General features: G+C 40.8%; 1 protein-coding gene across 3 annotated transcripts in view; it reads right to left on the bottom strand.

Moving 5' to 3' along the window:
* The window catches only part of col14a1a (collagen, type XIV, alpha 1a), a 121087-nt gene that overhangs the window by 29620 nt on the left and 76861 nt on the right, over positions 1 to 14606 (bottom strand). For all 3 annotated transcript variants that reach the window (XM_061247041.1, XM_061247049.1, XM_061247058.1), the window contains exons 30-35: positions 14066 to 14104; positions 13005 to 13143; positions 11529 to 11671; positions 10685 to 10794; positions 6312 to 6470; positions 4805 to 4882 (exon numbers count right to left, since the gene is read on the bottom strand). In XM_061247041.1, the coding sequence (XP_061103025.1) occupies positions 4805 to 4882; positions 6312 to 6470; positions 10685 to 10794; positions 11529 to 11671; positions 13005 to 13143; positions 14066 to 14104 (668 nt within the window). The remainder of the gene's footprint in view (positions 1 to 4804; positions 4883 to 6311; positions 6471 to 10684; positions 10795 to 11528; positions 11672 to 13004; positions 13144 to 14065; positions 14105 to 14606) is intronic.

Here is a 14606-nt window from a genome sequence, read left to right as displayed (position 1 = left end):
CAAAGTTTAGAAAATTACAACAACAGCCAGCTGTCAGCCAACAAAAAGTGGGCCTTGAAAGTGATTGCCTGGGACAAAAAGCTGAAGTGCAGGCACAATGGTCTTAGCAGGCCCAAGATAGACATGCTATTCCTGTCTTTCCTGGCCATTATCATTCCCTCACTGCTTGATGGACTGTACATGGCATTGTAATAACTTGTAACTGATTTATTTTACAATGAAGAGCATGTATGTCATCAAGCTGAACGAATAGTGGAAATCTGCCAATGAGAACTTTTAAGAAAACGATATTTGAAAAACCTCACTATTCCGCAGTGACTGTACAATTTCTGATCCTCTTAAAGTAAGTATCTCATCTGTATTTGTCACTCAGGAGACAAAATTATGCCTCTAGGCAATTCCCAGAAAATGTCTTTAGTGCTGAAAGGTATTGTTGGAAAATGAACTTCATTTGCTTCTCAGACATCATGTTGAATTACTTGTTTAAAGTTCCAGTCAAAAGCAGCACTCCAATGGAGGCATACTCTTAATAGCAGAACAACTTGGCAGGGAAACAGCGGTGTGCACTTTTAAGTATTTTGCAGGAACTGATTCTTCACAAGATGTGCTAACGGATCCATAAAAATAAATTCCATATTCAGACTGTTCTAGTCCACATGACACACGACTCTAGTAAGATTAACAGTGAACAACTTCCACTGGGAATAACCCTTGCTGTTACTGAATGGATAAAAAATACTGATCAGAGCGCAACTGCTATAGTCTGCTATAGTCCCTAATCTTGAAAAAGCTCTCTGATGTGAAAGTTTATGCAAAGTTTGTTATTCCCTTTGAAAGTTTTTGCTCATAAATCAACACTGCCTGTCCAAACAGGTTCAGGTAAATCTCGTATGGCTTTAGCTAACATCCACTGCTTACAGCTAATCACCATCTCCTGTCCTTTCTCTGGATAGCCAGAGCACATAAAGCATCTTATCCTTAATAACACTGATATCGGTGAGCAGGATAACATTTTATGGATCTTGGCAATGGATTTATGAATATAGTTAAAGTGTATATTGTAATCATTCAGCAACAGTGATAAGAAGCTGTAACTGGTACTTCCCCTTCTGTATAATTAAGGGCACTCAAACTGCCACAGCCAGTTGTATGAATAACACCAGATATCACTATTATCATTATTTTATGTGCAAGTGATATATAATAATAATAATTAGAATTATTATTATTAGCAGCAGTGGTAGTGGCAGCAGCACATTACATTAACGGCATTTGGCAGACGCTCTTATCCAGAGCAACGTACAGTTGATTAGACTAAGGAGACAATCCTCCCCTGGAGCAATGCGGGCTGTGCAGATCTTATAGTGGCTACACCGGGGATCGAACCACCAACCTTGCAGGTCCCAGTCATGTACCTTAACCACTATGTTACAGGCCGCCCCGCAGTAGCAGTAGTAGTAGCAGTAGTAGTAGTTGTAGTAATAGTAATAGTAATAGTAGCAGCAGTAGCAGTAACTGTAGTAGTAGTAGCAGTAGCAGTAGCAGTAGCAGTAACTGTAGAAGTAGTAGCAGTAGTAGTAATGATAGTAGTAGTTGTAGAAGCAGCAGTAGCTCAGTCAGACAACTCATGATGAATTAAGCAATATTTATTCACGTTTAATGGAAATGCAAACTTTGGCATCAAGGCTCTGCCTCTTATCACTCCCAAGCCATGAGGCATGCTTCAGGAATAAACAGGATAATTCAAGCAAATGCAGCTAGCCAATGCGGCAATGGCACGCAATATGAGAAATGACAGCACAGGAGTGCCAGCATACCAAAATGAGCAATGCAGCAGAAAGAGCCAGGCAGCGCTACAGCTTTAGCATGCAGAATGAACCAGGCAGCAGAGAAGCTTTAGCATGATTTCCAGAGCAGGTCCAACCATACAGCAACAGCTAGCAGGCTGCACAGTGTGACAGTACAGCAAGCTCAATGAGCACGGGCCTGAACAGGTAAGGTTGGCGGTTTATATAGTTTATTTGTGAGAAAGCGGTGCTTCTCGAGTCGTCTGCCTGAACTAGCGCCGCAGGCTTCACATAATTAGTATAATGTTTGGATAATGAGCTTCTTTCACTTTCATTTCAGATTTTTTCAGGTAATTTTTCTCACCAAGGCAATAAGAAAAACTATAAAAAATCTGTGAACTACTTTGATTTTTAAATGTAGAACAGGATAGTGTTTCAAATTCCTTTGTGTGGTGTTTGTCATTGCACTCCACATTAATGAATCATTTCTGTGAGACTTTTTAAAGATGAAGACACATTTGATGTCAGTACACTTACAAGGATTCCTGCACAAAATTTTTGTTCCACCCTTTCAGTAAAATTCTATTTTTTCTTTTAAGTACAGCCATCTTCTTGACCGATTAAGATCAAAACATATTCAAAGCATGTTTTAAGTTCTTCCATAGTTTTCCCACACTTATCTGAACAAACGGCAGTCTTGCCATTTGGACAGTTTCAGTGACCAGGCGCCCGCATTTTCAGCATACACTGATGTCATCTGACAGTCTAATACAAATCAAGTCTTTAATCAAATAAGTAATCTCCTTTACTACTGGAATAGACTCAAATAGCACTCAGTTGGAGTCTGAAATCACACGTATTTGGATTGACAAACGAACATTTAAAATGTGTCTGAAACTGCCAGCTTAAGGGAGCCAGTGGAACATCTGTGTCTGATTTGACTATTTCCGATCACCCGTTTCAAAGATAACACTTTGTGAGGTTTCCTGTAATATGACTGGTTCTGGCGAGATGAAGCCATTATGTTACAGGTCAATATTTGAGTTTACTTGAATGACCGCACACAGCTGGACCCCCCACCTACAGCATCAACAAAGCACATCCTCGCCGATGAGTAGAATTTAGTCATATTCAAGCATTATAGGTTATAAGACTGACAAGCGAAGTCGCCTTCATCCAGCAAATCTTGTTCCATGAAGCACATTTTATGAAAATGTAATCTTCCTTCACAGGCTCCAAGATTATATTGAGTACGGAATACAAACATTAACATTTCACTTTGGATCTACAGTATATCTGCATAATCAATTTCTATGATTTACCATAATATTCTTGAAATTGTAGCAGTCTACATACTTATGGAAACATCAGGAGGATAGACATTAAGAGTTGGCTAAAATCCTTTGTATAGTATCTTAAAATGCAAGATACAAGAGAAGTTGTGTTCCATTATGCAGGTTTTTTCTTTATATTATAAGCCTCATAACATAATCTTCCAGTTACACACACCTGTACAGGGATCACAGTTTGAGTATTTTGGCTGGGAAATTTGAGAACTGCTTATGAGAATGTCAACTATTGTTATCCATACTTTCCAGGAATCTTGACCTGAGCTGACCGTCTTCTGGAGTTTGGTCTCATTAACCAGCTGTCTTGCAATCAGTATCCTTTGTAATCCCTTGGTGCTTCTAAACAAAAGTTCTATTAAATAAAACAAAATCTATTTGATAAATTCTACCATGAAAGAATATGTCCCAATAGACTCACCACAGCTAAATAGATACTAACCCTATTCCATGTCTGAACATCAGACTGTAGGATCCATGCTTTGCTAGACTATCATTAATAAGTCATTTGACTCCATGGTATGGCGCTCTTGAGTTTGCAATCAGTTTACTAAATATCATTACTAAATACGTGTACATTATTTCTATAATAAACTAATTTATTTATCATTCAACTCATAAACTATGATATGTTATCTTGGAAAAAAGCGTTTGGAGGATTATGGGTAATGCCCTGTACTGTTTTCTTAATGCTTAAAAATAAAGATTATTTTTCACAAAAAACAACCATTAAAATCGTTGTAGACATTTTTACGATGAAACTAATGCTTTACCGTACTCGCAAAATAAGACAAAATGGTTTACCTGAGAAAGATCCAATATGTAAAAACAGATTACGTGCCTTTGTTACAAAATAAAAACGGTCAAACTGTCAGATTTGTGTCCCACACTGTGAGGACCGGGCTGTAGTCTGTCAAAGCCATCAAGTTAGCATTTCTCAGTTCCAGAAAGTAGACCTCTAAGTGACAGGGGTCACACAGCTCAGTACACCGACAATGACAGCAACTGCCAGTATACAAGAGGATGTGTTTGTTTGCTCAAAGCGTGTGTTGATATTGCTTATGCAGTTCTCTCTGCATAACACCGGCTCTGGGGCTCACTCTGAGTGCTGTGTTATTGCGTGTCTGTGCAGCTGTCAGACACTGACTACTGGGTGCTTCTGTGACGTGTCCTCCTGAGGTGATGTTGTTTCAAGCTGCCCAACATTTTGTGGCACTGGATAAATTGAGCACTTGCTCACAACAAGGTAGATTCTGGCATCCTCAGGAGCCGCAGCTACAAACTATTTTGAGCCATTGATGTTTTGCATATTGGGTTATTTTCACATAACTGAATTATTTCATCAGCGATATCAATATTCGCTTAGATCAGGGGTCACCAACCCGGTTCCTGGAGATCTACCGTCCTGTAGGTTTTCACTCCAACCATAACACAGCCCAACTCATTCAACAGCAAGAGAACTCATCAAGCTGTTAACTGGTAGAATCAGGTGGGCCAAAGTAGGGTTGGAGTGAAAACCTACAGGCTGGTAGATCTCCACGAACAGGGTTGGTGACCCCTGCCTAAGTTGAAGTTAAGTGAGATTGTATATTGATGGTAGAAGCATCTGATGAAGCAAATAGAGGTTATAGAATGGTTATAGACTGCAACATAGACCGGGGTTCTCCCTACCAGGCCTGGCAGCTCACAGCACTTGTCCCGGCTGGCCCATGAGGTGCTGCAGATGATGTCAAACATCTGCAGCTGGAACTGTGGATAAAAGAGCATAACAACCACTGTGAGTATGGAGTATGTACTTCAGTATGTCAGTCCACCAAATGATTCAGAAAGGTACAGTTATGTCTGCAAATACAAAAACTGAAGAGTCCATCATAATAGCCTGTTTAAAGTTACGCAAACACATGCATGCACACACACGCACACACACAAGCAGCAAACATGATCTGCTGCAATTCGCCGTACACCCTGTTTGATGAATACTGATTGTTCATATAACAACCAAGGAATTCTTGGCAGCACACAGTGCTATTGTGAGTTAGTAACAGTGGGCTAATTGCATTCTGTGGCATATTTATTTCAGTTCTATGAATATATTTATACAGGTTTTTACTCAAAAATACTGGAATTGGAATAAATACTGGCTGTGCTTCGAACACAATTAATTGTTATTCACTCTGCACAATTAAAAATATCAACTAATATACCCCTAAATTCCTTTTGCTCCCATAGTGAGAACTAAGGCACAGATAATAACTTTGATTTCTCCATTCAAAAGTTGAAAAGCAAGTATTTCCCAGTTGTGAAGCGCATTTCTTTTGCTTGATGAAGTGCAGACAATCCATCAAGCCCCCATTACTGGACTCCCCCCTAGGGCCGCGCTTCACCTCATTTCCTGTTGTGACATTCAGTCTGAGCGAGCCTCTTTGCCACCACTCTTGAGGGCACAAGGGACATTTTGTCCAGGAACTTTTGTAGAACAAAAGTCAATGGAGTCAATGAGAGCCCTAGCACAGATAGATCAACTAGCAAGATGCTCAGGTCATGTATTCTGTCTATCCTCTCTACTTCTGAACTACAGGAATTTATGGTTAGCAGGGCTGTCTGTTTCTGCATTGCAGTTTATGAATATTCATAGAAAGATGTGCCTGAGGACCGGTGTGGCTGGTAACAGCATGGTTCAGCGTGGTCAGCATCACCCTCCATAAATATTAAAGAGATGCATCCAATTGCAAATCTTTCATTTGCATAATTTATTATTTGCATAATTATGTATTTAATTTCATAATTAAATGTATGTATATATTACACTACTGTTAAACTCACTGTTTGCCCATTGCCAGCCAGAAGCAGATGAGCTCCCTCTCTGAGCTTGGTTCTGCTCAAGGTTTCTTCCTGTTAGTCAGGGAGTTTTCCTTTGCCACTGTCACCCTAGGCTTGCTCTGAGGGTGTCTCAGGCCTGGGCTCTTTGTAAAGCTCCTTTATGACGATGTAAAATGCATGATACAAATAAAATTGAATTGAATGTTTCTGCTTCAATGGAAGGGAGATCAAACTTTTGGTGTTAATCATACAGAGCTAACAATTTGCTGGGTCTACAGCAGTGCTCCTCACTCCTGGTCCACAGGACTAGGAGTTAGGACCACTGGTCTAGGCTCCAGGCCCCCTCAGACAGACTCACTGGGGCAGAGTTGTCTCTCTTTCCGCGGGAGCGCACCATCCGACCAAGCACCTCCACCCCGTCCGCGGTGATGTTCCCCGCAGCGTTGATGGACTTCTCTCCGATCATCTTACAGTCGATGACCACTTTGGCCGTTGTCTTGCTGATAGCCACATGGAGCTGTGGGAAGGCAAAATGAGGCTACAGCTCATATCTAAGTCCATGACCACTGTCACTTTCATATGGTATACACATCAGTTTGAGTGCGGTGTGTGCATTGTCTCTCCTGCTACAATTTATAGTTGATATAAGAACTACCTGTATGATATGCAGTATTTGCACCATATTTGATGTACTGTTACAGAAATTGAATGTGCTTTGATTTCATAAATAGCTTACTGTATGTATGATATGGAAAGAAATTATGTAAATGTTGATAGTGGTTATGTACCATATAAGGCATATATTAATCTGTGACAGAGCCACTTCCTGTTCTGCAATGTTCACACCATGGAACTGTGGCATCTCACAGAATAACAAACATGCATGTCAGCAAGCATGCTTATTGAAAAGATTTGATGGCAAAACAGTTTTTTCTCTGGTATCAGAACTATTCCACCAGCGTGTTAACTTTGGGACAACATGTAGTTAGATACGTTACACACACACCTCCTTGCTATTTATTGGTAAGGTATATTGGTAGGCAAGTTAGTTAGATGAAGTTATTATTTCAATCTTATTCTAAAAAACAGCATAGTTAACATCAATATTATCATTATGATACATACACAAATCAAAATTTAAAAATGCATAGATTTTCAATATCCTTTTGGTTGAAGATCAGTGTGCATGACAAGAGGATTAAATACATAATGCAGCTATGACATTTACACTAGCCAATTATAATATAAAACAATGGCCAAATATCGCCTTCCATATCTGCATTGATTTCCCAAGATAAAGTAGGCCTACATATTGCACTCCCAGGAAAGTTAGATCAAAAGTAATTTAAAACATGACATCTGTTCAGCTGTTAATGGATTTTTGACTGCAATTTTTAATAGTTTAGCGGGTATCTGTTTGTAGCTAGGGACTATGACAGAACTGTCCTCAATACAATGATTGTTCTAGATCAGCGCTACTCAACTCCTCGACCTGCAGACCACCGTGTGCTACACCGCCTTTCACTAATTATCTAATTATCTTAATTAATCTGCAGGTAAATCATGAGTGAAATCAGGTGGTGAAGCGAATGGTCGGAATGGCGCTGATCTAGATCTAAGTTTGTTCTAGAGACAGCAGCATGCTGACATAGGCCACAGCCTTGCCATTTTTCATCTCTCTCACATTCAGAGAAACTGCAATCAGGCTCCAAATAAATAATAATGAATAAATAATACATAATACCTTTCTAATCGGACGTATTTCAATCAAATCAGAATGCACATAATAGTAAAATTGGCTATGGAGGGCTTTACAGTGTTTGCTTGTGAGTTTTGAGAATGGCAATCTAACAAATCAGCACCCGTCATATGGATATCCCAGCCAGGGCAAAGAGAGAAATAAGAAGCAGTTGAGCCCTTTTTCACTTAGCCCTGCTGGCTGGTCACATCGCTCCCTGTACAATCCGAGCGTAATTCCATTGCCAAAATGATGAATTGATGAATTAGCCTATTCCATTCTACACATCACATTTTCAAAATCCCCAGAAAGTATAACCCGTCCCACCTCAACCCACTGCAATATATGCCACTTAAATTGTTTGCTTTTTAGATCTCAAATTCCCAGTGGTTTTCGAGAGAGCAACAAACGATTATTCTCAATGCACAGGAGCATGATTCATATACTGTCGATACCAGGGCCACATTCTAAGACATTCATTGCTCTCGCCGATTGCCACAAACAAGAATGCAGAAGTAAGTCTGTACTGAAACCGATGATTGATAAATTAAGTTCTTTAAGCTGAATTCTATATTCAAATAGCCGTGAGTGTGTGAATTCAAGACTTCTGACATAGGAAAGTCGAGGAGCACGGCTAAAGGACCGGGGTTTGTGTCCCAGTCCTGCCAAAAGCCGAGTTTGGCCGGCTCTCATGGGATCGGTGTAATTGGCCCTCCAATCCGAGGGTGGGGGGAGGGACTCGGCAGGGAGGATCGCCGCACACAACAGCCCTCCGATCACCTCGGGATGGAGGGCATGTGGCTTGGAGAAGACGTGTTGTTCTCCGTATCATTAGCTCTCCCCGGGCCCACCAGGGGACAAGGTCGTAGACGGTGTATCCTAGGCAGTTAACACGAGTAATTGGAATAGATAGGGTACAATTGGCAACCAAATCGTGAGAAAATGTGAAAAATCTGGAACAAAAGCTAAGCGAGCAGGCAGAAGAAAAAAAGGGAAAGGTGGAGTCAGCATAGTGACTCCATAACACCAGCACCTTGAGATCAAATGCGTCTGGGAGAGACAAAGCTCAAGCGCTAATGTACGAGGACCACTGTCAGCACTTTCGCTTCATTTCTGCTCCAGTACAATCCCATTACAAGTGTCGAGATGATATCGCACACGGCAAATGGAGCAGATTCCTTTGAGCCTCACACCTTTTTAGGAAGAAACAGTGGCAGAAAGCTCAGCAGAAATAGAGATGACCTCCTCTCCTCCAGCGCATATTATCAGGATTTCTTTCAGCGAGGGGTTTGTTTAAAAGCTGTCATAACATTTCTTTGAGCTGTTCTTGGGGTCAGCGATACTCGTGATGCCAATTTCTCTGCACGGGTTTCACATTTTGAAAAGAAGTTTCAGTTGCCCGCAGATAAACCCGAAGTCTCAGTCTCGCCGCAGTAGGAGTCGGTAAACGTGTTTCTTATTACCGGCTCGCCAAAATCATATGTGCAGATGTTCCAGCCTCAAGGCTGCAGCAAAAATGAGACAGACTTTTCATATGCGGGGTGTGTAATTTACGCAGCAAATTGAAATGGCAAAGTAGTTTCATGCATAAACAGTTCCGTCAGGTTCAGATTAACCGTGTGTTTATATAACCCACAGTTTTCCACTTGCAGAATGCTAGCCATCTTGTTTTAATCTGAAGTGTATTAAACCCATGAAATATTAATTGTATTACTTATTTTAATAAGTGTAACATGCTGTCGTATTTGCAGTAATATAATTACCTCAGGCATAGTAAGCTACACTGAATGAGGGAGTCTGCCGAATAATAATACATATAAAGTGTTCCCAAAAATCAATAGGCCTATGTCTTCTTGTAGTGTTTATCAACGGCGTTTCCAGCACTATGATATTGCCTTACAGCATAGTTCTTTTCAAACAATGAAAATGTTTCTCTTTAAAGAAGAGAAAAAGTAAGAATGACAAGCATCGGCGGAAACTTGTCACAAACGAAAAGAAACGAAATAAGCGTAAATCTCACCAGAGGCCCGCTTTGGTTTTTTACTCATCCTCGCAGCTGGAGGTGAAAACCCCACAGGCTCTCATATTGCAAACAGGCCAAGCGTGCGAGGCTGACGCACCACAATAAAGTGCTCAAAATGACCATGGAGCGTTTCCAATTACGGGTGTTTACAAAAGCGTTAATTTGTCGGCCGTTTATTTGTTGCTTGGCTTAGCGGGAGTAATGTCGCACGGAGGCGCAGTTGAGCGATGTGACCGGGGACGGCGGGACGTTTATTCTGCACGCTGCCTCTCAGCTCAACTTATGGGCGGCCTGTAGCGTAGTGGTTAAGGTAAATGACTGGGACACCCAAGGTCGGTGGTTCTAATCCCGGTGTAGCCACAATAAGATCTGCATAGCCGTTGGGCCCTTGAGCAAGGCCCTTAACCCTGCATTGCTCCAGGGAAGGATTGTCTCCTGCTTAGTCTAATCAACTGTACGTCGCTCTGGATAAGAGCGTCTGCCAAATGGCGATAATGTAATGCAATGTAACCGGGGCGGACTGTGTACAATGCTCAGATGCTACAGCCGAAGACACCACAGCTTTTCCATGCGTGAGCATATGATTGGAAAGCGAAGCCACGTCTGTTAAAATAAAAACGAAAGAGGAGAACCATCACAGAGCTTTGCATAGGGAGCTGGGGGGCTACAACAGGCCCATCAGCTGGAATGGTTTCTGCTTTGCTGACATTTAAAGCTTTTTTTATAATTTGTAAGCGATGGCTTTTCAGCAAACACATACAGTAGAACAGCCTTGGAAGGCTTTTTTGGAAGGTTTGGAGGTCTGAAGTGATTACCTCCCAGTCAAAATTGTGAAAAGCAGAAAGAAATGAAAACGCTATAACAGATTATCGTTTCTCCTTCGCTGTATTATTGGAGTTACCTTAGTAAGAAATAATAAGTCTCAAATAAGGTTAGCTCGCTACTGTGAAAATAAGAGCCAAATATTCACCTTGTGGAAACTGCCATGGAAAATCTTCTTGATCTCCTGCCCCTCAAACGTCACGGTCTGGAAGTCTCCCTTGTAGTCGTAGTTGAAAAAGGTGAGGGTTTTCCCACTGTCTGGAGTTGGAGACAGGAAGTTAATCAGGCCTTTGCCACACACTGCACTTCAACAGAGTTGGATTTTTGGGTGATTGCAATTTACAGTAACTTGAATGTTGTCGCTGAATTCCTGTAGCGTACGAATTCTGTGAATTGTGACATACAGTCCATATTGTTGTGTTGATACTGATTAAATCCATTGTTCGGGAGTTTCAACCTGTTTTCAGATTAAAGTAAGTAGACAGAGCAGGCGAGCCCATTCTTTTTACATGCCTAATAAGTGATCCTACAGCAAAACCATGCTAGTGTCTTTCATAGAATTCACAGCATGCAAAAGCCAAGGCTCTATCCACCAGGTCGGTCACACCTGATGTGCGTTCAAGACCGCAAACATTCATGGCAAACTATGTTTGCAGCAAACAGTTACTAGTGAACGATTTTAAATTAACATTCCATTTAGTTCGCCACAAACGCATTTTGAATTACAAATGCATGCGACTTAGATCTAACAATACCAGCTAGCTGATTCGTTGCTTGATTTAGTTTTTAAGAACAAATATTACATTGATTAAAGGGTATTATAACAACAAAAAATGTAATGTAAATCTTTGCGAACCTTAGCTAACGTTTGCCGTCAGGCTTGTGTCTGTCACAGAATTCACAGTTTGCAAAAGTCAAGGTTCAATCCACAAGGTTGGTCGCACCTGCGTTCTCCCGTTCACCAGTACAGGTGTCAGGGGTATGATACTCACTGTCCAGAATGACGCCGACCAGAGGCTCATTTTCCTTATTGAGAATCTCCCATAATGCAAAGGGCTCTTGGGGTGTGTCTGGCAGCAGGCGGAAAAGCACTGTGATGGTGTAGTCTGACGGCAGACCTTCTGGATGAAGATACCTGATGCACAGTAAAGGCACTGTTACTGCATCTGGTGGTCCTGGAAGCTTACATATGAAAAAGAGGCTGCAGATTCATATCCCAGGTGGGCTGCTAAAATTGTCACATGCGTCAGTGCAAATGCCGCTATATAAACGGACAATATGTAAAATTATATTCAATGTAAGTCTTTTTGGATAAGGGGCATCTACTTGATAAATAACTCATATGTCAATCACTGACAACAGGCAGTTAGCCCATATCTTTATCCTGCAAAGCTAGTGAAAAAAAAACTTTTTAGCTTGACATTTCAAATCTAATTCTGAAGGGCACCCAGAAGATTCAGTACACAATTCTTCAAAAAAGTAATTACATTTGGTCAATTTCATAGGGTGAAACATGATAAGGGCCGTTTGAAATATGATATACAGTACGTAACTGTCACAGACCTGAGGCAGGCCACAGCTTGTGAGTTGCACAAGAGAAATTATACAATTCTGAGGTTGTAAAATCTCTCACTGCAATAACATCTCTGCCCCGGGAAACATAAAAGTGAACTTAATGTAAATATTATCTTGAGCGTGAGCAGGAGCAGGTCTGTCATCAGAGAGGGACTGTGTCGGCTACACTAGACAGACTTTGCCTCCCATGCAATTAGTGTCCAGTTTGCACCTTTTCCTGGCCATTAATTTACATTGTTAAAAGGACCTTGAACATAACGTTGGCAGCTGGATTAAAGCAGTCTGGTCTGGCCTGCTGTATATCAGATCAATTGCCTTTCATTTTTACACCACATTTATCTATTTGCAGGTGCTACACAGTCATACTCTAAGCCAGGGACTGTTTTCCACATCACATGCTGCTCAGAATGACAGGAGAAATAGTGGCGGCCATTTTGAAAGCACAGCTCTCATTAGCAACAACGGGTACAGTAGTCTATGGGCATCCATGCCCACCTCTGACACAACAAAGTGAAGTGTGTCTCAACCTGCAGATGTCCAGTCATAGTTGACAAATAAGATAGCTGGAGGTCAGACCTGTGGCTCGGCCATAGGGCCTAACCTGTGAACTGACTATACCTCTCTGAAGACTGTTAAAGGAAAACACTTTTTCTTCACTTTGAAGGGGGTATGCTACTGACTCCTATAGGTTTCAAGTCTTTATGCTAAGCTACCACGTTATGCTAACATGGAAACCAAGCCAGTGAATGCACAAAACTGAAAATGAAGTCTGGGTAAGTTGGAAAAAAGGCTCAAATGTTGATGTATTCCTTTAAGAGTGTAGTCACATTTCCAAAGCTGGTAATATAACCGTCTACAATAACCCTTAAAACCCTCTTCTCTGGGATACGCACTTTGTGGGCTGGTTCAGGAGGGCGTCCTTGTGTAGTCGGTAGCAGGGGAAGCTGTTGAATGTGCCAGGTTCCATAGACACTCCCTCCACACTGCCGTACCGATTCTCCACCAGCCCAAACATCTCCATCATCCTGAAGCCTGAGGGATATAACCACCAACATATATTCATAATGGCATGGACTAACCACACACCCATCAGATTACACTACATAATGTTGTAGACCAAAAAAAAAAGACCAACCACACACCATAATTACACTATATAGAACAGACAAGAACCACACTACTATTTTACAATACAACATATATAGCCAACCAGATGCTCCTCAAGTTTCATTACACACTATAATGCAGTAGACTAACCACACACTACATTATATAATACATATAACCAACCATGCATAATATACAATATAACCACTGAAAGTGGTAGCTCATGTTCTGGAATGTTTAACATTATTTCAGTTTTAGTGTATGTTTCCATTAAGCCCACACCGTTAAAGTATGCACCAAGGATTTTAGATATTTCCAGAAGTTTCTGAACACCTGCCAACAACTTTACAATTGCTGAAATGTGGGCATTGTGGTCTAAAGCAAGAAAAATACTCTTCTAATAACTGCAAAGCAGCTTGTTATGTGTCCAGGGGTTGTACAGTATACATGTATATTATCTGATTATTCTTTTTAAAAATGACATTTCATTTTATTTTTGCTTGGATCTATTTCCTGCAAATGCAACTCTGGATCACTGTGTTCAAGGAAATGGTGCTGCAGCTTCCTATCAAAACGACTACATGGGTCCTTGTCTTTGCAATGGAAATGCAATGGATATGTCCATATGTACAATCTCTGGAAACAAACTGTGATGCCATTCTGTTTGTGAATGTCTGTGTCAAAAACACCATTAATTGAACAAAACAACAGAGGCACATCTCAATACTGAGAACCAGTGCTTTAGTAAGACAGTCAATTATGATAACCTCATGAAAGCAGCTGTTATGAACTGTGTCAAAAAGCATAATCTACAATATCCCATTATGAGCTTGGCTCAGCCTCTTACCTGCTAAGGTGTTACCACTCATTAGAAGAGACGGACAAGCTAAAAAGAGAGAAATTCAAAGATTCAAAGCACCTGGTTAACATACATGAATCCCACTGTCGTCCCTTAAACTACATCGTGAATGTTTCTTGTGAACCTTATACTGGCTCGACAATCCCAGAACAGCAAACCACAATCTGCAAAACATCAGAACCCCCTCTAGTACTAGCATGCTAATGTTCTCATGTACATTCATTTATATTGACTATTCACTGTGTGTACCCTTGGATAATGTAACAAAGTATCTTTTAATGATCATTTTTCCACTGCATCTCTTGACTACATTTTTCACTGCACAAAAATAAAAAGTTCATGCTGGTACCAGACAAGGATCAAAATGTATTTGAATGACTACACCTCTTTAGAAATCCAGAAAAGGGTAAAACAATTCCTGTAGGTCCATGAAACATATATCAAACGATAAAGGAATTATGTTCTGAATACTGGTATAAAATGTTTGGTATACTGTATGTTTGTGTCAGAATTGACAGTAATCAACAAT

Source organism: Conger conger, chromosome 1 (assembly GCF_963514075.1).
Source record: "Conger conger chromosome 1, fConCon1.1, whole genome shotgun sequence".
In the NCBI taxonomy this organism is placed as follows: domain Eukaryota; kingdom Metazoa; phylum Chordata; class Actinopteri; order Anguilliformes; family Congridae; genus Conger; species Conger conger.
Note: the sequence above shows the minus strand (reverse complement) of the source record. Positions and strands in the feature narration are given on the sequence as shown.